Here is a 25,097-nt window from a genome sequence, read left to right on the forward strand (position 1 = left end):
GGACTTTCTTTTTCTGCCCATTTCTTTCTCTTTTCCCCCTTCTCCTTTCCCTCCCGCCAGCTCAAGCCAATGGCCTGCAGGAGCCAGAGGGCGAGGGCAGCAGTCGGGGGCTGACACCTGGCACCGAGGAGTCACCCGTGGAGCTGCCGGGCAGCGTCGCCCCCCTGGGCTCCCCGCCGGCCTCTGAGCTCTCCGAGGGCACCTCGGATGCCACCAGCGTCACCTCCTCGGCCACACCGGCAGCCGAGGCACAGGCAGCTGAGTCAGGCAGCAGCGTCAGCTCCACCCCTGAGAGCGAGAAGGAGGGGAAGAAGAGCAAACAGCACCTGTACTGTCCCACCTGCAAAGTCACCGTCAACTCCCTGTCACAGCTGGAGGCTCACAACACCGGTAAGGACAGCAGGGGAGATGGGGGTACAGGCCCCTTGCAGCTCCCTCTGGGCTCCCCACAGAGCCCCCCTGTGCCCCATCACCAAACAGCCTTGCAGGGAAATGGAGAGCATTAATGAATGTTGCTTTAATTAAAACTGGTTAAGGTGGCTTGCAAAGATAAGGGTAGTGTTTTACCTGTGCCACAGTGCATGGAGTGAATTTTAGCAAGGTCAAATGCTCTTATTGTTCATCTCTCTTAATTAAAGACGTTTTCAGATACATTTAATCAAAAGGTTGGAGGCTACTTTATATTCCACAGCAGTTTGGTGTTAAGCTGACAGCAGCACCAGTGGCTCTCTCAGACCTGGGATAATCCTTCCAAAAGCTCGGTGTTTTGGGGTCTTGGTGGCTTTTGGGGAGCCCCTTGGGAATGTAAAGAGCTCTGGAGTCCAGCAGTGACTGGGGGGCAGGAGGGGGTGTCTGGACCCCCTGGGATGGTGGCAGAGGGCAGCCCTTGTGCAGGGGATCCTCAGTGGGTCTGCGGGTGCTGCAGCACCCCTTCCTCTGGGAGGTGCCACAGAAGGATTGACACCCCAGCTTTAAAGGGAAGGACCTCTCCCCTCAGTTCAGGAAGAACTGGGATCCAGTTCCCCCAGCCCCAGCTGCCCACTGGGGCAGCAGCAGCAGCAGCAGCAGCAGCCGTGCACAGGGGTCGGCTCAGGACATGGCTGCTGCTTAGCTGCAGACGTGGCCTTTTGCTTTTGTCAGCTCCAGTTACAAATTCAGGAGCTGATTTGGGGAGAAAGAACAAACAAACAAACAAACAAATGTTTGCAGCTTGTGCTCCTCCATGCCTGTCACATGGACTGGGGCTCCTTGCTTAACGCCTTAAAAAATAGAATGAATTAGCAGGGGCTTAAATTACTCGCCTCCCCCCAAGCTGCCACCGCGGCGCTGACAGGGGCAGGACAGGGCACTCTGTCCCCAGGTGTGCCAGGAATCCGTGTCCCTCCTTCCAGCCCCCTGTCACCCATCTAAGCTATTCCTGGCTCTGCAGCCGGATCCTGTCTGACCTTGGGTGCAGCTCAGATGCTGCAGCACGGCGGGCAGCACGCGCCCGGCTCCGCAGACTGTGCCAGCGCCCAGGGACAGGAGACAGGCTCCAGCACACACTTAAAATAGCAGTTTCTCCGAAGGTCTGGCACATGGAGGGAGCAGGGGGGGGGAAGGGGGTCTTCGAGAAGCCGAGCATTTCTGATCTGCTTGTGAAGTGCAGCTGGCCACGAGAGCTTGGCAGGGTTTGGGAGCAGCCTGCAGCATCCCCAGCCAGAGCTGGGACTCCCAGGCAGCTCCTTTTCTGCTGCTGAGCACAGGGAGGTGGGGGACGAGGATCCCATGGGATGGGGGATGCACAGGGGGATGCACAGGACATTCAGGGGGGCAGTTGGTGTGTGCTGAGTGTCCCCTCTGTCACCCAGGTGCCAAGCACAAGTCGATGCTGGAAGGTCACGGCACCCAGCTGCGGCGAGGCCGAGGGAAGCTCCTATCCCGGGCGGGCCACAAGTCCAAGCGGATCGGCAACAAGGGCAGCATCAACATCCAGAACAAAGCGTTCCACTGCCAGGTGTGCGAGATCTACGTGAACTCGGAGACCCAGCTCAAACAGGTGATGATGCCTGGGATGGGGACAGTGCTGTGTGCCTTTCCCTGGGGATGCTCCACGGGGTGGAGCTGTGCAGACTCCTCTACACAGGCACTGGGGGCTTGGGGGTGGGTACCTGGTGGTCCCCTGTGAGAAGCTGCTGGACATGCCCCGTGGACCCACACGGTGCCGTGGGTCTGCTCTCAATGTCCTGGCTTCTGGTGATCTGTCTGTTTTCTTCTTGCAGCACATGAGCAGCCGGAGGCACAAAGACAGGCTGGCAGGGAAGCCACCCAAGCCCAAGTACAGTCCCTACAACAAGCTGCAGAAGAACGCTGCCCTTGCAGTGAGTATTCTCAAGGTATCTGTCTGCCTGCAAAAGACCCACCTGGTTTGCTCTCTGTAACATCCCCTGCCACATTGACCATCTCCTGCAATGAGACATGGGGGCTGCCTTTCTTAAAGCCTCATTCCTTTGAATCCCACCATCCCATCCAAGCTGCTCTCCTCGGGGAGGGTGGGCTGTAGCTGTAGCAGTGAGAGGAGATCTGAGTCTTTATTGGTGGGAAGGGAAGCAGGGGAATAATTGTGCATCCTCTGGCTGCAGCACTGGCAGCTGCAGCACTTGGGAATCTTCCACCCGTTGTGTGATTCCTGAGCAGGAGAGCTGTGCCGGGGCTGGTGGGGCTCAGGGAAACAGCATTTGTTTGTAGACACATGGCTGAGCAGTATGTTGGGCAGCAAACATGTCCCAGGGCAGCAGAGCAAAGTGCCACAGCAGGGAACATCCCAGTGGGCAAAGGCCAGGGCAGAGCTCAGGGGTGGTATGGTGGGGCTGGACCCCCCGGGGAGGTTTCAGCTGGGACAACTCTTTGTTCATCCACACCGAGGGAGCAGGGCTGTGGGTCAGGGATCTACTGAGGGGGATGTGGTCTGCTGGGGGAGAGGGACTGGAGCTCCCCTGCAGCCAGATGCCTCACCATGTCCCCTCGTCCTTCCTTCCCCGCAGTCCAAGCTGGCTTTGCAGAAGCACCTCACCAAAACCCTGGCGACTCGCTTCCTGCCCAGCCCGCTCACCGCCGCCGTCTGCGCCATGCCCGGTCCCCTCGCCCTGCGGCCAGCAGCTGCCACCACCCTCTTCCAAGCCCCCATCCTCGGACCAGCCCTTTTCCGGACGCCTCCAGCCCACGTCCGCACCACTCCGGGCCCCATCGTCTTCGCACCCTACTAGAGCCGCTCGCCGGACCGGACCGGGCCGTGCCGCGGGGGGACAGCGCTCCCAGGCGGGCTGCTCTGCTGGCTGGTGGGAAAACATCGTCCTCGACATCAACCCCGGCTTCTCCTTTGCTTCGAGCGGGCTCCTGCTGGAGTGAGACACCCTGGCAGAGCCCGACCATCCCACCGTGCATCCCCGCTGCTCCCCCTGCTCGGCAGAGGAGCCCATGACACAGGGAGAGAACCATGCCCGAGTCACCAGGACCATCTCATGGCCAGGGGTTGCCTGTCCTCGGCCAGCTGGCTTCTTGTTCATCACCCTCCCAGGTACCAGACTGGAGGAGGAGGAGGAGGAACTGGCAGCTCCCTGAAGGAAGAAGCATCCCTCTGGCCAGCCGGTCCTTCCTAGTGAGAAGGAGGAGACTGCAAGGAGAGTCTCAGCTCAGCTCTTGCTGGAAGAAATGAGCCAGGCACAAGCTGGAAGTTGGCAGTTCCCCTCTCAGATGGGGCAGGCTGTGTCCTTGCCAACCTGTGCTGGCCAGGGGTCTCTGTGCTGCTCACCAGCCCCCTGTGTCCCACCAGCCAAAGAGCCCCCGCCGTGGCAGCACTGGCCACACCGACCCTATCTTCATCCAGAGCAATAGAAGCCCAGGGCTGGCACCTCCCTTTTCCAAAGCACACTGCCCCTGCCCTGGCCCCCAGAAGCACACAAGTAGGACATGTGGCTGGAGATGGGCTCTGCTCCAGCCCAGAGAGGACAGGAGAGCCAGGCCACTGCTGCCAGGGTCATCCTGTGCTCAGCACCAGCTCTTTGCCTCTGTCCCAGCTGCAGGGGACAGCCCTGCCCCTACCTCCCGGGAGATGCTGTGAGGCTGAGTGAATGTCCCTGAAGCACTTTTGGTTCTCCAGTGAAAGGCAACGCTGCTGCTCACCTGCCCGCAGCTGCCGTGCCTGGACACACAGCTCTCCTCCTTAGGAGCTTCCAGGGAGTTACCGATGACTCCCAAATCCAAATGTTCCCCAGCAGCCTGGACAATCAGGTACAAAGCAGCAGGCAGCACCCGCGGTGCTCTACCTAGGATGGTCCCGTCGTAGCCTGCAGAAAACTGGGCTCTGCAGGGATCCCCACGCTGTAGCTCTGCTTTTCACTGTGCTCAGAAAGCCCAGCGGTGATCAGGTCTGAAAACTGCAACCACGGCGCTCCGGGTCCCCAGGGTGCTGATGTAAATAGAAATCTGCAGGAAAGTTGCAAGCCAAAAGGACCTCCTGCTGGAGTGACAACCCACCCCGATCTATGCAATCCTGGGGGAGAAGCTCACCTGTGCATTTGCTGTCTTTGTTTTCCTTTGGTGCTCAAGCTGTCTGTGCAGCCAGGGGTGGTGGTGGGAGCAGGGAACACAACGCAGCACTGAGCTCTGGCAGCACGGAGCTGAGTGCCTGCACCCCTGGGTTCTCTCCTGCTGTGGGCAGTGCTGACCCACGGTGCCACTGCTGCAGGAGACAGGAGTGTGAGGGAGCCCCTGGGTCACGGATTCGTCTGCTCAGGGCATCTCTCTGCCCCAGGGGAGTGGGGAAATGGGGAGAGGGCACCAGGAGAAGGGAAAAGCAAGCTTGGGTGGAAGACTGGGGGTAGAGATGACTGAATGGTTTTGTGTTGGTGGTGGGAGACTTGGCTCAGAGAGCAGCTGAGGGAAGAAAGGCTCACAGCAGCCACGGCTTTATCAGGGACAGGGAGATGGCCCCACAGCCCAGGGAAACGTGCAGCCTGGACCCCCCATCCCACAGGACAGGAGCAGCACTGGCAGGGCCTGCAGGAGGGACCCAGCTCCAACAGTGTGCTCATGCCAAGCAGCCCACACCCAGCTGGCTCCAGCCCACTCCCTGTGCCCTTCCCAGGCCACTTCACTGGGGACCCCCAGCCCTGACCACAGCAGCCAGGCACCACCTCCCCTCCTGTGGCTGCCACCGGGCTGGGAGCACAGGGAGCCAGAGCTGTGTCCATGCTGGGCCCCTTCCTGCAGTTTGTCTGAAGAGCCTGTGCTGAAGCCAGCAGCTCCCTCACCTCAGTGGAGGCCAAACACAGCCTACACTTGGCACTTTAACCCCTTGAAAGCCATTCCTTCTAATAACAATAATACTGCAAGGAGCTGCCTAAGAACAGCCTCCCCCCCCTCGCCCCCTGCCCGCTGCCCAAAGCATTGACTGCCTCTGACCCAGCACTGCTGGACCCAGCCCTAGGGCACAGCCCATAGCTCAGTAACCTCTGCCCCTCTGTAAATAACCTTGGAGTGATGTGAACAGTTTGAGTCAAGAAAACAAACCCCCCCGCAACAATGGAATAAACAGACTCTAGGGACTTGGCCAGTACCCCTCCTGTAATGTTCATTGTATATTTTTTTTTTTTGATGTACTATAACTGTTGGGGAAAAAAAAAAAAGGAAAATATTTTGATAATCGAATCTCATCGCTTTATTGTGTTACTCAGTAAATAAAAGGAAGGAGTATAAACAAGGCAGGGATTTCTTGTCATTTGTTTTTTTTCCTCCTAGATCCAGACTAGCAGAAGGGAACATGTGTTGCTGGACAGGACAAGGCCACCTTCCATTTGTCTCATGGTGGTTCTGAGAGGAGAATCAGCACCGTGATAGATGGGCAGTGAGAGCTGACACAGCCCCAGGCATCAGGGTGTGGGGGATGTGGGCACCCGGCCCTGCCCTACACTCATCCAGGTGGGATGGCTGTTTCTGCAGGTAACAGAGCAGTGGGCACTGCCAGGTAAGGGGCAACCTGCCAGGACGACAGGGACGAGGCAGAGCTGCTCTGACAGCGGCTGCGCTGGAGGCAGGGCTAGAAAATGGGCTCTTCCCACATGGTGTCGGTAAACAGAAAAAGGGAGTGGCTGGAGAGAGGGAATTGTTCCTCGGGCCCGGCTGAGCTCGGCCCTGGAGCTGATCTCCACCTGCTGGCCAGCCCCTGGCTGTGCTTCCCCTCCAGCAGCACGGCCCTAGGGGCTGCCTGGAGACCTGAGGGGTGTCACTGGGTGAATCCTGGTTTTCCTGTAGCACCTCTAACACCTGCAGGGGCTGGGCACTGAAAAGAGCAGGCCCTGTCCCAGTGCAGGGAGATGGATCACCTCTCTCAACCTCAAAGACCATTCCCCAGCCCTGGGACACCCACTCCTCCTGCCACCACGCTTCCCACGGGCTCCACGCCGCCGAACTGGGTCAGCAGGAGGTAGGTGTGAGAGAAGCAGGGAGGTGAGGGTGAGGAGGTGGCAAGGGAAGGAGAAACAAGGTTCAGCCATCCATGGATCCACTGCCCTTGTTTTTACGACTCAAGGGGAAAGCAGACTTGCTCTGTGGCTGTGTCATCTTACTGGCCAGGTAGATGAAGGGCTCGATCAGCGTCCGCCGGTCAGCCACAGACACCTCCCACAGCTTCACCTTCTCACCCTTGGCCCAGTGCTGTGCTGCATCATGGTCCACCCGGCGCTGCTCCTGCAGGTCACACTTGTTCCCCAAAACCACGATGGTGACCTGGTCAAAAAAGGGTGAGAAGAATCCTTGGAGGTACTGAACGCAAGAGCTGAACTGTGCTGCCTTGAAGAGCTTCTTGAAGGCCCATTAAAGCTCCACATTTCCCAGTGCTCTCTCCTGGCTGCTTCCCCTCCTGTCTGAGTCTGGATGGCTCCAACTAGCCCCAAATGGACGTGCCTGCTGTGCACCTGTATACTCTGAAAGCATCCCAGGACAGCAGCCAGGTACAGTGCAGAGTCCTGAAGAACAAGGACCCTGTCACTGTCTTGTGAGGAGTTCCTGCATGATAACACGAGTGAGGGGCACAGATCCCACCCTGCAGCTCCTCTCCCCCGGGGTACTCACCTCTTTCTTATCTTTGGACTTGTCAATCTCCTTCTTGAGGAGCTCCACACGCTTGAAGGACTCTTTGCTGTCAGTGCTGTAGACCAGCACGTAGCCGTCGGTGCAGGAGAAGCAGTGCTTGGGTAGCTCCAGGCCGTCCCGCAGGCCCCGCGTGTCGTAGAACCGCACCTGCTCACGCACCCCCCGGTCTGTCTCGATGGAGCCCACGTAAATGTCCTCCTGGGTCTCGATCATCTCGGATCCTGCAGGCGGGGACGATATGGGGACCCTGGCACCCTCCAGGGAACTGTCTCGCCGCGGGGCCTGGGCTGAGCCTGTCCTCTGCCCCCTCTCCGGGGGTCTCCGGGTGCAGCCGTACCCAAGGGCCAGGCCCTGCCCACCGGCGCCTTCCCCGTCCCCACCGACTCACCCACCACATGGTTCCCGTACAGGAGCTGCTCCAGGATGGACGTTTTGCCGACCGAGGCCTGGCCGCACACCACCACCTTGCAGCTCTTCCCCATCCCTCCTCACCCACCGCGGCTGCCGGGGCGCGGCCCGGGCGGGTACCGGGGCCGCAGGGGCCTCACCGGGAGTGGCGGAAGGGGCGGGGTCTGGCGGGACCACAGCGCCCCCTGCAGGCGGGCGGACCGCGGCTTGCGGGGACCTCGGGGCCATCGGGGTCGGTGTGATGGCGGCTGCGGGGTCCCGGTGCGGGATCCGTGCTCGGGATCCGTGCTCGGGATCCGTGCTCGGGGTCCCTGCCCGGGGTCCCCGGCCCCGCCCGGCCCCTCCATAGCGGGCGGACCCCGCGCTCTCTCCGCCCCATCCCCGTTGTCAGCGGAAGCTCCGCCCCTTCCGCTCCCGCCCTCGCACCGCTCCCGTTCCCAGCCCCGGCGCTAAAATGGCGGCGGCGCCCGAGTGCGATGTGATCATGGCGGCGCCCGAGGGACTCGGCGAGACCGAGAGCGACGAGGAAACGCGGAGGTAAAGCGGCTGCCACGGGCCCGCCTCGTCCCGCCGGGGTGGGGAGGGGACGGCCGGAGTCCCTCCCGCCGGCCGGGGTCGAGCTCCCGGGCTGGGGGCGGCCGCGGGCTGCGGGGAACACGGGAGGGACCCGGCGCGGTTCTGCCCGGGGTCTCGGTGCGGGAGAGCCGCGGGTGCTTGCCCGGCCCTTCCCGCACGGGTCAGCGCGGGGGGCGGCGCGCAGGGCCCCTCGGCCTTCCTGAGGGCTGCGGGAGCTCAGCCCGAGGGGCTCTGAGCCGAACCGGGCCGGGCCGGGTGCGCTCCTCTGCCGTGGGTCGCGGTCCTGGGGGCAAAGACCGCTCCCCGCCCCTCGGTCTCCCGGGGCTCCGAGCGCAGCCGCACCGGGCTGAAGCTGCCAGATGCGGGCAGCTGATCCCCGCCCGGGGCCGCTTTGTGTCGGGTGTCCCGGTAGCGCGTCCCGTGTGAGCTCTCCTGGCCTCCGCGTGTAGCAGGATTAGAACACGGAGCCTGTGTGGAGCCAGCCCGGCCTCACTCAGCTGGAGTTGGAGTGTCCTAGAAATAGAAATAACATCCTCTCTGTCTCGGGGCCGTGCTGGCTGCTGCCTGCAGGGAGCTGCTTCCCATCCCTGAGGGTGAGGGGGAAAGGATTGGACCAGTGCAGAAGGGGAAGCTTCTGTCTCCCAGATCCGAGTGCTCTTTGTTTCTTCATCCCACCCAAATCCCTTCTCCCTGGCACTACTGGAAGTCCACACACAGCAGTTTCTACTCTGCCCTGCCTTGCTGTGGATGATGGTAAAAATGTCAGTGGCAGGCAAACGCTTGGGTGGAATCCTGCACTGAAATGTTATTGTAATTAAAGAGCTTTGTCACAATAAGTGGTTTCTTGCTGAAGTGGCCTGGTGCACCTTGCCCAGGGGAGCAGACACTGTGACATGAAGCAGGGGCTGGTGGGAATCCCAACCTTTCTTGCACAATTTCTTCTCAGGAGCAAGGGAGCTGGTTCCCAGCATCGCAGTCTCTGCAGGCAGCGAGGTGGGAAGGTCCAATGTGTAGGAAACTCTGCTGGCTCTGCAGCATCTGATGGTTTTCTCCTGGGGAACTGGGGGGGAGAGAACTATTTCTGTAGAAGGTGAGGCAGTAGCTCTAGAAAATTACACAGTGGATGGAATTTAAAGGAGGAAGCAAAGCTGAAAGGGGCCTCTGAGGAATAGTATTTTCAAAATAATATTGATGGCCTGAGGTGTTTTCTGCTGCTTGTTTACTGTCAGAAATTGAAGGCTTAAGGAGCCATGCTGGGAAGGAACTGGCTTCCTGGTGATGTCATTCTAACGAGTTAAATTAGATCTTGCTGAAGAGGCACCTGGATGTTAAGCATAAATGCTTCCAAGTTGCATGGCCTGTAAAGTTGGGAAAGCCCTGTTTGTTGGGAAGTCATTCCTCCCCCCAGGCTAATTATATGTGGTGTTTGAAATGCAAAAAATATCCAAATGTAAAAACCACGCTAAAAGCACAGCCACCTTCTGATCGTGACCTCTAACGTGACCCTTCCTTCCTCCTTCCCAAGTTTAATTGCAGAAATGATGGGTGCAGGAAACCAGTCGTGAATAGGATGATCTTCTTGGGAAAGGCTGAGTGGAAGCAAAAATAGAAGAATTCGTGGGCAGGGCTGGGTCCTTGTCCTGCTCTGCAGGGAAGGCTCAGCTGGGAGCAGCAGAGGCAGCCCCCTGCATCTGGGTTTCTCTTGCTGTCAAAAGGCCAGTGCCACAGTTCACTGTTATTACCATGAAATGCTTTTGTAGGTGATTTCGCGATGTTTCCTTTTTTGTTGTTGGGATATTACTCCTTTATCTTGCTAAAAGAGAAAATGTGTGGGTAGGAAATGCTTTTTTTGCTCACAGTTATTTTTTTCTGGTTGCTCAGAGAGTTCAGGCTGTACACACTCCTGCCTTCCTATCAGCCAGGGCAGATTTTCTTGTGCATTAACCTCTATTTTGGCCCTTTCTGGCTTACAAAAGTTGCTTAACTTCTGTGGCTGAATTAATCCAATGTAAATTGGGGTCATAGTAGTTGCTTAATTAGGTGTCTAATGCCTGTAAAACATCTTGAACCGTGTAAGGGCTATACAGGCACTCTGTTAAGAGGCACAGACATACACTTGAACTTGGGTTAGAGCAGCCTTTATGATGTGTCTGTGCCAGCTTCTATAAAAAAACAGCAAAAATAACTGAAAACCTATTGTGAATCATTGCTGTAAGGCAGCATCAAGGGTCTATGTGTTCTGTACTTCTGTTTAGGAATGACAAGATGACAAGATACAGGTTCTTTGCTTCAGGACTCACCTCTGTCTGAACACGTGGTTCTCCTCTCTGCAGCTTGGTACAAATTTGGAAATTAGCAGAAGTGGAGACCTGTATTTCAGGATGATTGTAACTAATGCACCGAAGCAGCTGAAAACAAACCAAATGGCTCACTCACGGGTTGTTTAAGGGACAGGAATAGAGTGTGGTCACAGGATAATTATTGTCTGCTGCTGTATAAATTGTGTGGGTCCTTATGGAAAAGCGTTGATGTAATTGCATTAATTTTATCTGCTGAGTAGTGATGCTGTTAGTGGCAGCTTCTCTGCTGGGGAGCAGCTGATGAGAAGGGGTTGAGTTGTTGTGGGGCAGTCAGGGACTTGTCCATCCCAAAAAAGTCACTTTTCATTTTTATTTTTAAATTAATTTGAAAGGTTTCTAACCCATGGGGATGATTTTTTCTTTTTCTCTGGGACCAGCTGGTCTTTTAGCTTGGGATCACTGGAGTTCTGCCAGGGAGAATTTCCTTGTCATCTTCCTGGCAGCTCCAGATCCTGTCTGATGTCCATGCTTAAGGCTGGATCTTTCTTCTCATTCTTTAGCACTAGAGGATGTGGAAGCCTTTTAAAAAGAACCATCTCAAAATAATTCAGAAAATACCATTATGGAATGATCTGCACAGACTTGCTTTCACAGCACCTTTGCTGCAGACTTCAGCTCCCCTTAGTGAAGCCATGAACGTGAAAATCTGCTACAGGAGGGGCAATTGTGCAGAAGGTGAGAAGGTTTCAGTCCTTGGTCACTGATTAGTTGGGCAGATGTTGCCTGGAGGTTGCCAGGTGAACAGCCTTTCACTGCTGTTCTGCATGAAGTGAAATGTCCAGGCTCATGGCCAGGCTCCTCCTCAGTAAATGTCATCTCTTGGTGGCTTTGACAGGGAGTGCTGGCAGGAGCAGGGGGTGAGATGCTGGTGGGGAAGCATCTTATGGGATGGCCTGAAGAAGGCTCCACTATTCCTCTTCTCCTTGTAAACCAGAGCTTGAGTTTCCCAGGCTGTGAATGCAACCCATTTTACTAATATATAATTACTTTATCATCTTATGATAACACGAGGAGCAGCAGAAGCTGCTCACGTAGTTGTTTACTCTTCCATGTGTTTGCAGAGCGTTTGAATACTCAGAATTAGGTGGTTGCTTTGTACAGTGTGAAAAGCTGCTCAGTACCTACAATTCCAGCCTGTTTCTCCCACATGAGATGTGCATTTTTAGGGTGAATCATGTTGTAAATGCAGTTGTTTCACCATGTAATCCTTACAGCTTGCTGGCCTCTGTGCAGCAATCTCTGGCTGGTTCTAGATCCTTCCATGGGTCCTCTCAGGAACTACGGCAGGATCCTGCCAGGAGTGCTTTTGTCATTCCTATGAATTAGGTTAATTTGGAGCCCTCTGAACAAGGGGTGTTGTATAACTGCAATTAGGGTTTGGGGCTGGTCAGGTGATTGGTGCTTACAGCTTCAGGGGGAGGTCTGGTTCATTCCTTTGATTTCTTGTGATGTATTTTGGTTCTTGGGGCTTTTGGTCTCTCATGCTTGAGTCTGGTTTCAGGTACTGGGAATGTGCTGGGGTGTGTGCTGAGGGTAGTGTGGGGTTTTTGTGTGCTCTCTGGATTAAATATCAACTACGTTGCTCTTGAACATTCTTGTGGGGGCCGTGGAGCAAACCTTTTGCTTTTGTTTCCCTTGCAGAGTTTTTAGACTATCTGTGCAGATACTTGCATGCAGAGGCTCAGGATGTCCCTGGTTTGGGGCATAATAATGTTCATGTCATCCTTTCATTTCCACGTTGCAGCTGTAGTAAACCCCCTGCGTGTTCAGTGGGGGGTGCTGATGTGCAGAGAAATGTCTGATGTGCAGTTCTGCTCTGTGCTGGGCCAGGGCTCTGCTGCAGTGGGCCCATGGGATGCTGTCTGCCTGCAGAAGATGAGCCACAGTCTGTGTGAAATATGATTTTGTGGTTTGGTTTTGGGGACCTCCTTTTGCACCTCCAGCCTTCCTCCACGCACCAGAGGCAGAAAAAAACAGACACTACAAATGGGAGATAGGTAGATGGATGTTCCCTTCACTCCAAATCTTCAGGGTGTAACACCTAACTTGGAGGAGCAGACTCTAAAGACAACACTGAAAAGACCCTGTATAGCTCTGTGGCCCATGTAGGTTCTGTTTGGCTTCTCTTCTGAGTCCCATAAGAAGGGAGGGGAGGGTATAGGATGTCCAGTGGCAAATATGACGCTAATTTTAAACACAAGACATCTGCCTGGTGTAAACTGTATTGAGATCACCAAACTTATTATACCCAAGCAGCTGAGTAACATCTGACAGCTGAGAATCTGGACTGGATTTCAACCAAAAAAATGCCAAGTAAAGGCAGCGTGTCCTATTAAAGGAAAAGTCTCTGCAAGAATTGTTTTGGAAAGGCAGGTGTGTTCCTTTTGTCATAGCATCCCCCAAAAAGATTGCTTGGCTGGGACAGGATTTTGGAGCCTTCCTTAAATCCTAGGTTTTTATTTTTTTTTTTGTCAGTGTTTCGTAATGAAGGCAGGAAATGAAGTAGGAGTGAGGGTTGAGAGAGAGCAAGTCTGCCACCTGCTTCAGTGCTGAATTTCTGTAGCTGTTGCTTGGAGAGCCTGTACCTGTGTGCACGGAGGCTGTGCCACCACCCCTCCTGGACCTGCCAGGTGCTGTTGCTGCACATCCCAGAGGTATTTTGACAGCTGAGCAGATGAGGTGCATTGCAAGGTGGGTCTGCAAATGCCTCCTTGGGAGCTGGAGTGGGAGGGGTGGGAGCCAGGAATCGGCGCTGGCGCGGGGGCAGCGTGTGGAAGCTCTGAGGAGGAGGCAGGAGTTGTTAGGCAAACGTGGGATTGTGTCACTGTGCTGCTTACAGCTCTTCTGTTCTGGGAATCGAGCAGGGGCTGAGCTTTCAGCAGGGCACAGGGAATAGAGGGAGCTTTGTCCTGGTTCCTGCTCCCACCAGGCAGGCAGCGGGTGCCGCGCTCTGCGTCCTGCGAGCCCCGGGAGTGTGAGGAGTGTCAGGGCATGTGGATGTTGCTTGTCTTGGTGGCAGGGGTGATAGGGGCTGGAGCTTGAAGAATTTGGGGCCCCGATGAATGGTATAAAAGAAGAAAAAAAATTACTAGCTAGCAGGGAGAGAGTTACTCCAAACAGTCCCCTCTTGAGCCCGTGGTGCACACAGGCAATGAAAGACAAGCTTCTTCTTAAGGTCCTTGGTGCAACTCTTCCCACTTTGCTGTGTCCAGCATGGAGAGGCCCTGAGAAGACACCAACTTCCCCTCACAAAGGAATCCATTCAGCCTGGATTGTATTTTTAGCAAAGCACGATTCTTCTTCAGTTTCAAAAGTAGCAAGTGGGGAATGCAGCCTACATCAGTGTGAGATGCAGAATGATCTCATTCAGGCTGCAGCATCTGTTGGGGTTGAAACAATTACCAGTGATATCAGGAGATCTGCATTTTTTTCTTGTTATAGCCAGAGACCATGGTAAACAAGAACTGTTTTCTCTGTGTGTTTTCTATGTCAGTGGAGCACAACTGGGGAGAGATGCTTCTGTCCTTGTCTAGGCTCTCAGACCACAAGGAACTCTCTTTGCCTTTGTGCTTTGGAGGCAATTTGCTTTTTCTCTTGCAATCTTTTCTTGTTGTTAAGCTTTTAGCATGTGAGCAATGGGAATACCTGTGTACTGCCTTCCTGCCAGTGCTGTCTGAGATGCTGTGGCTTGTTAGTATATCAACCTGTGTTAAAGTAAATGCTTAAAAGGAAACTGGAGCAATAAAAATGAGTAGAAAGCAATAATTACTGGTTTTCCATGTTTTCTCTATCATCTCAGAGTATGGCTTCTTTGTGAAGGTTGTTTTTGCCATAGATCTGTTTTCTTTCTCCCATTTTCCCAGCTTTCTCCAGCAGTTTGTTGGCAGGCAGGATGCTTTGGCACCCAGCCCTTAAGCTTTATCTATTAGATGATGCTTCCTCATAACATGACAGGTAAAATTGCTCCAAGACTTGTGAATCAGGGACTGGTACACTGAGCAGGTCACAGTGGTGGCTCAGAGGAGTTCTGCCATGTTCACCTTTTCCTTTAGACTATGCAACAGAGAGCTTCTGAAGGAAGGAACCTCAGCAGGGTCTGTGATTTTCTTTTCCATTTATGATTACAGAAATGAGAGAATAAGGATTTAGTTGAATTCCTTATAGCCAGGGTTTCTGGAGTGCAGAATTGCTGTTTGTTTTTTTCCCCCACTGTATTGTGAATGTTTGATCTGTAATATGCAAAAAAAAGGGTGTTGTGTTTGGACACATTTTTAGTCATGCAGAGTATGAGCCCTGCTGCTGATACTGATCCCTCCAACATGATCATTTCTATATCTTGTGGCCTGAGGCAAGGAGGGGCACGTTAGGGTGCTGTGGGGCTGGGCAGGTCTGGCTGTGTGCTGGTTCTGGGTGTTTCCTTTAGCAGAAAGTTCAAGGTAGAAGTGAGGAGCTGGCAGTGCCCTGTGTCCATTGTTCTGCCAGCTGGCAAAGCTGTGAGGGGTGGGTGAAAACAACCCCTGTGCATGAGGCAGTTGTGTGGGAATGGCCAATGGCAGCCCTGAGTGAGGTTAAAAACATGTGAACTCGTTTCAACACAATTGCCTTTGTTCTTTTTCTGGTAGGCTGGCTGAACATTGCTCCTGTTCACTAGGGTGGGGGGGATGTCCCTCTTGTCCCTCCTCCTGAGCTCAGCTCCTGCCTTTGCTGAGAGGTGTCCTGGGAGTGCCAATATGCACTTCCCCCTCCACCAGGACACTGCAGCTCCAGGAGATAGATATATTTCCTGGCAGCTTCCAGGAGATAGATGTATTTCTCACACAAGGATCTGATCTCTAGGTACTTCCAAAATAAAATAATAAAAAAAAAAAAGCTAAGTGGTGGTTGATTCTTGCCAAGTTGGCTCTGCACCCTGGGGTCTGGGATTTGGCATCTTCCTGAAATGCAGGGCTGGGCAGCAGCCTGGGCTGCCCAGCAGGAGACTGGAGGGAGAGAATCTCTGGGGCTGTGTCCCTGGTGGGACGTGAAGGATGGAGTCTGAGCTGGTCTTTGTTCTGATGGTTAGAATTTGTCTTTGTCTGAGGGCAGAGTTCTGGCTGTGCAAGTGCACTGGAGGGTGGACAAACAGTGTCTGTTGCTCTGGCTACAGCAGTGAAGTCCCAGAGACACGATGTGAGTCTTGACTGCTGTATCTTAGAGTGGGGTGATGCTCCTTTTGAGTGGCCTCAGAGTTTTTACATGTTAAGCAGTCTGAGAAGAGAAGCAAATTAATTTAACTTTCACGCCATGGTACAAGCAAACTATCTCAGCTTATATAAAATGGTGAAGATAGGAGAAGAGAGAGAAGGGTTTAATTTCCTTCAGAGGAAACTTTGCTTTCAGGAGTTTAAGGGATGCTGTTTTAAACCATATGTTGTGTGTTTTTAAATGTCCCAAATTGTCTTTGCAAATGCTTGCTCTCAAGTGTGAGAACTATTTCTGGACCTGTTGCCAAGGCAGTGAAAGCTTCTGCTTGAGGCTTACACCCTTGTTTCTCCTTAATTTTGCTGTCTTTTGAATGTAGAAATTGTTCTTGGCCCTGCTGCTTACGTATGTGAGACTACTTGTAAAAGAAAGGCAGTACTCCATCTCCTGACTTGGATGAGTGCTGGTTCTGCAGCACCTTGCAGGAGTGGGCTGGTTTATTAACCATGTGCAGCTGCCTGTGTTCTGCAGGGCTCCAGCAGCCAGCACCTCTCTGACTGAAGGCAGGATGCTCAAAGGTGGCTCTAGGCTGCTGTTGCATCCCTGAGTGTCCCTCTTTGTGGCCCTGGTAAGGTGATGAGATCCTGGAGCCAGCAGGACACTGTGCTGTGTTCTCATGGACAGTGTATACAGAGGAAACTTGTGGCAGTCAGCTACAAGTTGTTTTGAGCACTGAAGAGTTGTACTGAGATTGCTTAGGGATCAAATACTTGGTCACAGTCAGAATCTGTCCTGATGCTCAATTCCTCCTAAAATTTGGTGTTTTCTTTTCTTTCAGGGAAGCAGAATCATTCAAGGAGCAAGGAAATGCGTACTATGCCAAGAAAGATTACAATGAAGCATACAACTATTACACAAAAGCCATAGGTGAGAACAGTTGGTAATAATATTAATATTTGCTGGATACTCTGTCTAAAAATCAGAGCTGGTTATTGGTTTAAAGGACACCAGCAGGGTTTCTAACAGCACATGCTGGACTGACCATCATGCGTCACCCTAAGCCACTCAGGTGAGGTTATAAATTATGAAGGAATGCAAGTTTTTAATCCAACCATGGCTTTTTAATCTGTTCTACAAGTCATACAGCTGCTTGCCTTGCACTAACAGTGAGTGCTCTAACATCTTCTCCAGATACCTGTCCTAATAATGCCAGTTATTATGGTAACAGAGCTGCTACACTCATGATGTTGGGGAGATTCCGAGAAGCACTGGGAGATGCTCAGCAGTCTGTCAGATTGGATGATAGCTTTGTGAGGGTAGGTGGAAAACTTCATTTTTGTGCACAGCTCAGTAGCTTTGTGTCCACCTATTGCAGCTCTTGTAGTTCCCTTGCTGCTGTCTCCTCAGGGCCATCTACGGGAAGGGAAGTGCCACCTCTCCCTGGGGAATGCCATGGCTGCCAGCCGCTGCTTTCAACGAGTTTTAGAACTGGACCATAAGAATACCCAGGCACAGCAAGAGGTAAGAGGGGCTTAGCATGGAAATATTCCCAGTATACAAGGTGGTCGAAGGCAATGGGTGGAACTGGGAAGACTTTTGCTGTGTATTTGCAGGGTGGAATCCCAGGCACAGTTAGTGATGATTGGTCATGTGCTGTGAGGTAAGGGGAAGAAGTTTTCTGTTTTTCAGTAGACTGCCAGGTTACAGAGTTCCTTTTGTGTGATTGTGTCCTCTTGGCAGACAGGTGTGCAGGCTGAGCTGGTTGTGCACACAGCAATCCTGAGGAGAAACAGTGAATGGTAGCAAGGGAGCACGAAACTGGGTGATGCAGCATGTAGAAAGCTGCTGCTTTTCTACCTCATTCACAGGGGTTCATTTTCCTGGGATACCATTTAGGTCACTTGATTTCCAACTGATCTAATGCTGGCAAAAGTATTTATGTGACCTGCTTTATCATTCTATGGTCTGCAATAGTTTTTGCTTTGACACTTTGGGAATTAGCTGCTTACATGCTGCTCAGTGGTGTTTCAGAGCACCTGTCCTGCAGCTCTTGATCTGTTCTGTCTTTCAGCTGAAGAATGCCAGTACTGTGCTTGAGTATGAAAAAATAGCTGAGGTGGATTTTGAGAAACGGGATTTCAGGAAGGTAAAGTGAACTCAATTGTTTCCTGTACCATTGTGAACTGAGATATTTTTTGCCTGGCAGTTCAGCCAGGAGTATGTCCAGTTTCCTGGCCTAGCATTAGCTGGGCCCTGATGGAAGGTGCTGTTCAGCATCCTGCTGTCAGGGCAGGGCTGTCCTGTGAACTGCAATAGCAGTGGAAATGTCAAGAGCTCTTGCTCTTGTAGCACTGAGCAAATGAAAAGTGAGGAGGGTGACTGGCTCGGGCTGAATATCTTCTGTTACTCTTTGCTTTGCAGGGTGAGTGGAACCATGAATGAACTGTTTGATACAGATTTTGTCAGCAGCAGCACTGGATCATGCTTTGCTTCTAAATTGCATATCCAGGATTCTTCTTTCCCAACTTTTTACTTTAAAAAAAATAAAAGAGCAGTCTGTCTGGCAGCATTATAGTGAGGGTCATTGAAGGAGGAATGGAGGAATGCAGATCTGCATGGGGCATTCTCTGTTACTTTTTCCAAATCTTTCATCTCAAGGGCTGGTACTGACCTGATATAGCAAGAAATGACAGCATGAGATCTGAAAGGCACCAGGCACTTTTTATGCAACTGTTTCTGTTTGGTGGATGCATGTAGGGCCCAAGTTTGGCCCAGAGAGGAGACTGTTCAGCACATTATTCTCATTGTTCAGGTCACTGACTCTTAGGATAAACTCAAGATTTTGGAAGCATAAATCCCAGCTTTGCATCACCTGGTTATGAGGAGCAAATGGGATGTGTGGTCAATCCAGGTGTTGTGTGTAGGCATTGCCCTGCCTGTAGTGCATGCTCTGGGCTTCTGCATCTCTCCCTTCACTTCTCCCTTCTCACTTCACTGGAGAGACTTGCATGAAATGTCATCTTTGTTTCTGGAGAGCTGGTCTTGCTCCTTCCTCACTCAGAAGCTGTTGGCTTCTTGGTCAGGAGCACAGTGCTTCCCACAGCAGGCAACCCTGATGTCACGAGCTGGGGAAGCAGATGAACCTTGGTGGAACAATGACCCTGTTCTCATGCAGATGTCCCCACCAGAGAGGCAGAGATGGAAAAGACCCATTAGATCACCCTGCCCATTGCAGTCAGAGCAGTGTAAGATCAGTCCCTGCACTGTACTTTTTTTGTGTTTTGTCCAGGCCAAACTGTCTCCATCTATTGAATTTCTCAGTCCTTCCCACATGTCTTTATCGTGCAGGAAACAGGGGCAGAATTGTTGTCCTTGGCTTTTTTTTTTTTTTTAAGGGCTTACAGTTTCCAAAAATCTAAAGGGATGGACCTTCTACGGGTGTCCCTTTAATGTTCTGTGTAGTGTTGTGTCATAGTAATGTGGCAGGTGCTACAGATCTTTGAACAAAAGCATTTTAAAAGACAAATTTTCTAATGAAATGTGTCTCCAGCAGCAGAAGAAACAGATGCCTGCACGCTTGTCTTCCTGTTCAAAGACAAATACGAAATCTCAAGTCTGGTAATGGTGCAGCCTTTCAAACGAGGCCTCTGGCTGTTTGCTTTGCTCAGATGTGTCTTTTTTTTTCTTCTCACGCCAGGTTGTATTTTGCATGGATCGTGCTTTGGAGTTTGCTCCTGCTTGTCACAGGTTCAAAATCCTCAAGGCTGAGTGTTTAGCGTTGCTGGGTCGCTACCCAGAGGCACAGTCTGTAGCAAGGTGAGTGTCTGAAGGTCTAGAGTTGAGAAACAGCTGCTGCTGTGTCCTGGCTGCTACCAAAGTAGTCCTTAATGCAAGTTGTGATGCAGGAAAGTGCATGGATTTTATCCTTAATCTTACCAGGAGCTCACTTTAGACTCCAGTATTCGCCATCAGTCTTCCTTGAGCAAGTTCCCTTACTTCTAGCACTTCTGTACCATGGGCGTTATAAAATAACAAAATACTTGGTGAAAGAAGAGGGCTTTTGGAGGACAGAGGGAAACAGGAGTAGGGAAACATTTCACTTTTGTTCATCCTTTATTGCAGTGACATCTTACGAATGGATTCGACCAACGCAGACGCTCTCTATGTCCGTGGGCTCTGCCTCTATTATGAGGACTGTATTGAGAAGGCAGTGCAGTTCTTTGTCCAGGCCCTCAGAATGGCTCCTGATCATGAGAAAGCTTGTCTTGCCTGTCGTGTAAGTTGGCAATGCTGGGAATGGGACTGCAGAGTTACTGGGATTTTGTCTGTTTGGTTTTTGTTCTTCGTTTGTTGTGTTTTTTGATGTTTTTTTTTTTTTAACCAAACACCCAGCTTGGTTCTGCTGGATCTCTGATGGTTAAGTTTCAGACTCACCAGGCAAAATAAGGTGCTTGGTACCCCTCAATCACTTACCTAATGTCTTTATCCAGGATCTGTTTTCTTTCAGAATGCCAAAGCACTTAAAGCAAAGAAAGAAGATGGGAATAAAGCATTCAAAGAAGGAAACTACAAACTAGCATATGAACTGTACACAGAGGCACTAGGAATAGATCCAAATAATATAAAAACAAATGCCAAACTCTACTGCAACCGAGGGACGGTTAATTCAAAGGTAAGAAATGGTCTTCCCTTGTGTTCCTGACCACATAATCTGCAAATCAGTTGTTCTGGAGAGCATAGGTGTCTCTGGCTGCTGGATCCTCCTGGTGCTGTAGGCAATGTTTCAGGTTTCTGTAGTTGCACAATGTTTGGATCTGTTCCAAACTGCCAGCAAAGTTCACTCCAGAAGAAACAAAACTTAAATACTTGGGCTGCACAGAGTGGGTGGGAGAGGAGGGAATGTAGTTCAGCCTTATCTTAGTCAGCATAAAGGCATCTTAATGTTTTCTTCCTGGTAATAAAGAGATTTATCTTATTCTTCCTGTTGATCATCTGTCTTGCTTTGGTTTTTGATCTAAAAAAATACGACCTCATTTAAAAACTCTGGACAGTCTTTCCAGGTTTGCTCATGCATTTTAGTCATATACTGTCCAGAGAAACATTAATTTTCCTGCCTGTGAATAAATTGGAACACAGAAGAACTTGAGTTTCAAATCATTCATGGGTAGACCCTTGTTTCCAAGTGCATTTATTAAAGAGAAGCACCACGTAGTTCTATCATTTCAGTAGCCAAGCTTCTGATTTTTCCCCTGGGGACCAAAAGAAAAACTTCCTAGATGCAGACACACGAAACAGTGCAATTTTCCAAGCTTTTTACACAAATGCCTAAAATCATAGTGCTACAAAGCAGAATTTGTTCTCTGCTTGGGATTCATTTAACTTCTCTCTGACATTGTAGCTTAGGAAACTTGAAGAAGCAATAGATGACTGCACGAATGCAGTGAAACTGGATGACACGTATATCAAAGCATACTTGAGGAGAGCACAGTGGTGAGTAGACCTTTAGAATGGACCTAGTGAGCAGGTTTGTGGGTAGGAACCTCATCCCTCCAGCTCTGAGTGATTGGGAGAACAAATCTGAAACCTCACTGCACCAAAGGCTCTCTTCAGGGGCCCTGAATTTATGTGAGGAGGAGACAGGGGGAGCTCTGGGTAGTCTGTCCTGCCTGTGTTGATCTGGGGCTGCCAGTTGTCTCCTTTGGAACTTGGGAATCAGGGAAGTAGCCAAAGCTCTGTTCTGACAATGGATTTATTTGCTGCTTTCCTCAGTCCTGGTTATTGTCCAGTCTGTGTTAAGCTGTCTGGCATAGTCACTATTAGTCACTGGGTTATCATAACCCAGAGCCCTTATTGCTGCCCTCCTATTGTGCATTCAGTTAAAATCTTCAGTATTCTTGAGCTTCATCTCAGTAATTGCTAAATTACAGTAAGTAATTAATACTTGAGTGAGACTGAAGCATGAATACATGGGCACACCTCTCTCTGAGGTGCCAAGATTTTCCCTTCTGACCAGCACTGCTAGAGTAAAACTTTACCAGCTTCAACTCTGCAATATCTTCCTTGAAATCTTGCTGGCTGCCACTAGTTCCTGCCTCTGGAGAAAGTAATTATCAGATCATTAAAGTAGAAGTTGGGCTGCCAAGTGAGATAGCAGTTTCCATTTGGAGCCCAAAGTACAGGTTCCTGTGCCAGGATTTCCTACAAATAGCAGGTGTCTGGGCTTCAGGCAGGCCAGCAGTGACCCTTTGCACATTCCTGTCATGACTCTGCTTTCTGCAGTCCAGTGTACATCCTTTCCAGAATTCATATCCACCCAGAAAGCTTGTACCTGAACCCCCTCTTGATACCTCCTTGACCACAGGTGTTTCTTTCCACAGTTATATGGACACAAAACAATATGAAGATGCTGTAAGAGACTATGAAAAGGTTTATCAGACAGAAAAAACGAAAGGTGAGCATGTTGGCATTCTTCTGGTGTGCATGAGTTTTCCCCTTAACTGTCAATTTTTCTGTTGTTTCTTTTTATGCTTTTTCTCCCACAATATGCTGTGATTTGCAGGCTTTTACTGCTGAAATGCCTGTTTCAGAATCTGGTTTCTCTCCCAGCTTTGAATGCTGAGAAGATAGTTGAGCTTTGTAGCTGAAGCAGTGCCCTAGATTTGGAGTATCTGGTTACAGTTCTTGTTCTGAACTGTCACCTTGCTTTCTAGTAACCTGAAATGAAAGGGACAGAAATCTTAGTCCTTGTGGTTCAGTGTCTAATACTGGTCTAATAGCTCAGAGATGTTTACCTAGATTTGCAAATAGCCTTAAGGGGACAGTGAGGCTTTTACTGAGCCCCCTCTGTACATCCAAGGGGCTTGGTTACTTGTGGCACTTGTCCTTCAACCTGTCACTTCAACACGTTGGTTTTCAGCCTGTTATAAAGCAGGAGGTTGTGCCTGACACTAAAGCTTCTTTCCCTGGCATTGCACTTTGTTCTAGAACACAAGCAGCTTCTAAAGAATGCACAAGTGGAACTGAAGAAGAGCAAATGGAAAGACTACTATAAAATCCTTGGGATTGACAAAAATGCCTCTGAAGATGAGATCAAGAAGGCTTACAGGAAAAGAGCACTAATGCATCACCCAGGTACCCACAAACAGTCTCTTGTTAGAGCACAGGTTGCTGCTGTGATCCCCTTGCTCCATCCACATGCCTTGTGCACCCCTCACTCAGAGGCAGGAAAAATCGTGAGGGGGGATTTCTGGGCACAGAGCAGATCTGACCCCACAGATCACAGGCTCCATTCACTCTAGAAACCAAAAGCATCTTCCCTCCTTGTTTTTGAATCTCTAGACCGACACAGTGGGGCAAGTGCTGAAGTACAGAAAGAAGAGGAGAAGAAATTTAAGGAGGTTGGTGAAGCTTTTACCATCTTGTCAGATCCCAAGAAGAAGGCTCGCTACGACAGCGGGCAGGATCCAGAGGAGGATGGATTGAACGTGGGAGGTAAGTGTTTTTTTACAGTATTCTACCATGGAAACCCTCAATAAAATTTGACCATTTAGAGTCTGCTTTCTCAAAAACAAACCTCCCATTTGTAACAGTTCTATGAACTGACTCAGTTGGGTCACTGAAAGCATTTGAACGGCCCATCTGCTTGGAGTGGTTCCACTTCTGTTTGTAAAATTCCTTATGGGCCCTCGATTAAGTGACAATTTCTAAACTATGAAAAATGTAACAGGCTGTTTTAAGTTCAGCTTACAACTTCCTTTTCTTCCCCGTAGACTTTGATGCAAATAATATCTTCAAGGCCTTCTTTGGTGGACCAGGTAGCTTCAGTTTTGAAGGTAGGTGGAAGTGTTCTGTCAGCTTTGGAAACGTAAGTATGCAAATCACTTGACAGGACAGCTGAGCTTCCCAGAAGGTCTGTGCTGCTCAGGAAGTGTCTGACTTCTCACAGAAGTATCTCAGGGCTCTTGGAAACTTCTGCCTGCACAGCATCCTGGCAGGTGCTGGTTCTTTTGTGTCTAAAAGCAACAGAACCCAGGGGTTATCTTTTCAGGAAGTGTGTGTATGCTGTGCTGAGTGGTTCTTTGCTTCTTAGAAGCAGTTGCCCATATCTTGGGTGCAGCTGCAGGTGCTAAACCAACAAAAATCACCAAGCACCCAGCTCATTTCAGGACATCCCTTAAGGGATGTGTGTGTAGTCAACCAGATTGTCTTTGAATTGTGAATGTGCTAATATGTTTCATTTTCTTTTTCAGCTTCTGGGCCTGGAAATTTCTTTTTCCAGTTTGGCTAAAAACCCCACAAAACCCTCACCCACCTGACCTGCTTATTTTAACCTTGAATACGGACATACTTAGACTCCTTCCTTCATCATGTCTCATTGTACTTAGAGCAGTTTCATTTTTCTGGGTTGGAGACCTCTGTTTTGTGTGCTTTTGTGTGTGAAGAGGAAACCAGCTCGGGGAGGGGAAGGTTTATGAATTTTGTTTTACTGTTAACTTTATTTAAAAAAAAAAAAAATAAAAATAAAGCTTTGAATCTTTTGGTCCCTCCATGCTGGCCCGTACTTTCAGACTGTTCCTGCTTCTCAGCAGAGGATTTCCCTGAAGTCCTCCCAGAATCTTGACTTGTAAGAGGGTGAAGTAATCTCCTATTTTTGTTTCAGTTGGCTCCGAAGTGCAGTATGGCAGCATGTCTGGGGTTTGTAGTAACTTGTAAATTATCTTGATCTTCTGCAAATGTTGCCAAGATTGAAGCAAGTTTCATACAATCGTGTTTTACCTGCCAGCTGTCTTTTTTTTTTTAATTTCTTGCTATTGTTCTGCCAGAATGGTATACTTGGGCATTAACTGAAAGGGCAACGTGTGAGCTGAACAACTTTGTACCAGAGAAATGCTTCTTTGGATTTCAAAGAGCAGCTTCTGTGAGAATTGCTTGTGATGCAGCTAGAATTAAGGGCTTTGTGTTTCCATACCAGAATTGTCCTGTTTAAGGGAATGCTGAGTTTGCTCTGGGATGAATTTCTTCACTGTATGTTGGTTTTGTTTTGTTTTTTTTTTAATTAATCCACTTGAACACTTAATAGTTGTGCTAAAACTTGATTTTATTGAGCTTGATGTTTGATTTTGTGTTAATGATCCGTACCATGGATGAGGTCTTTCTGGCTCTGAAGAAATGCAAATATTCAGGTTACTGACTGAAAACGGTTACTGTGTGCGTGCAGCGTGCTGCGCTCCTGATGTTTACAGAACTGTACAAATCTGTCAAACTAGTCAAGTAGTTTTCAACTAGAAGTAATTTACTAGTCCAAAGAAGCAAGATAATGCAAAGTCAAACTCTGAACTGACAGTCTGTCACTTGCTTCTCTTGCATAGTGTCAGGCCGGGTGCTTGGAGGGATGGGGTGAGGCAGGAGCCGGGGCAGCTGCGCCGTCTCGCCTGGATTTGG

The 25,097-nt window shown here is 50.6% G+C and overlaps 3 protein-coding genes across 8 annotated transcripts in view; 2 read left to right on the forward strand and 1 right to left on the reverse strand.

Moving 5' to 3' along the window:
- The window catches only part of ZNF385C (zinc finger protein 385C), a 55,942-nt gene extending 50,202 nt beyond the window's left edge, over nt 1-5,740 (forward strand). For 3 of the 4 annotated variants that reach the window (XM_071728645.1, XM_071728647.1, XM_071728648.1), the window contains 4 exons: nt 61-390; nt 1,851-2,038; nt 2,262-2,375; nt 3,024-5,740. In XM_071728645.1, the coding sequence (XP_071584746.1) occupies nt 61-390; nt 1,851-2,038; nt 2,262-2,375; nt 3,024-3,245 (854 nt within the window). In that variant the 3' untranslated portion in view covers nt 3,246-5,740. The remainder of the gene's footprint in view (nt 1-60; nt 391-1,850; nt 2,039-2,261; nt 2,376-3,023) is intronic. The other variant, XM_071728646.1, reaches the window with a different exon arrangement.
- NKIRAS2 (NFKB inhibitor interacting Ras like 2) lies at nt 5,675-7,810 on the reverse strand. 3 transcript variants are annotated; one of them, XM_071728685.1, is made up of 4 exons: nt 7,520-7,749; nt 7,274-7,352; nt 7,111-7,170; nt 5,675-6,765 (listed from the first exon to the last, which is right to left on the reverse strand). In XM_071728685.1, the coding sequence occupies exons 1-4, from the start codon at nt 7,611-7,613 to the stop codon at nt 6,669-6,671; spliced, it is 330 nt and encodes a 109-aa protein (XP_071584786.1). In that variant the 5' UTR covers nt 7,614-7,749; the 3' UTR covers nt 5,675-6,668. The 3 variants fall into 3 exon arrangements, with proteins under 3 accessions (XP_071584786.1, XP_071584785.1, XP_071584784.1); XM_071728684.1 differs by having other exon boundaries at nt 7,111-7,352; nt 7,524-7,810; XM_071728683.1 differs by having other exon boundaries at nt 7,111-7,352; nt 7,520-7,810.
- Nucleotides 7,811-7,944: 134 nt separating this feature from the next.
- DNAJC7 (DnaJ heat shock protein family (Hsp40) member C7) lies at nt 7,945-24,202 on the forward strand. Its single transcript, XM_071728652.1, has 14 exons — nt 7,945-8,076; nt 16,495-16,583; nt 16,848-16,972; nt 17,064-17,177; nt 17,728-17,802; nt 19,354-19,472; nt 19,779-19,932; nt 20,164-20,328; nt 21,055-21,146; nt 22,034-22,107; nt 22,641-22,787; nt 22,995-23,147; nt 23,426-23,488; nt 23,906-24,202. Exons 1-14 carry the CDS (start codon nt 7,994-7,996, stop codon nt 23,941-23,943), a joined length of 1,491 nt encoding a protein of 496 aa, XP_071584753.1. The 5' UTR covers nt 7,945-7,993; the 3' UTR covers nt 23,944-24,202.
- The last annotated feature ends 895 nt before the right edge of the window (nt 24,203-25,097 follow it).

This window comes from Heliangelus exortis, chromosome 29 (genome assembly GCF_036169615.1).
Source record: "Heliangelus exortis chromosome 29, bHelExo1.hap1, whole genome shotgun sequence".
Classification (NCBI taxonomy): domain Eukaryota; kingdom Metazoa; phylum Chordata; class Aves; order Apodiformes; family Trochilidae; genus Heliangelus; species Heliangelus exortis.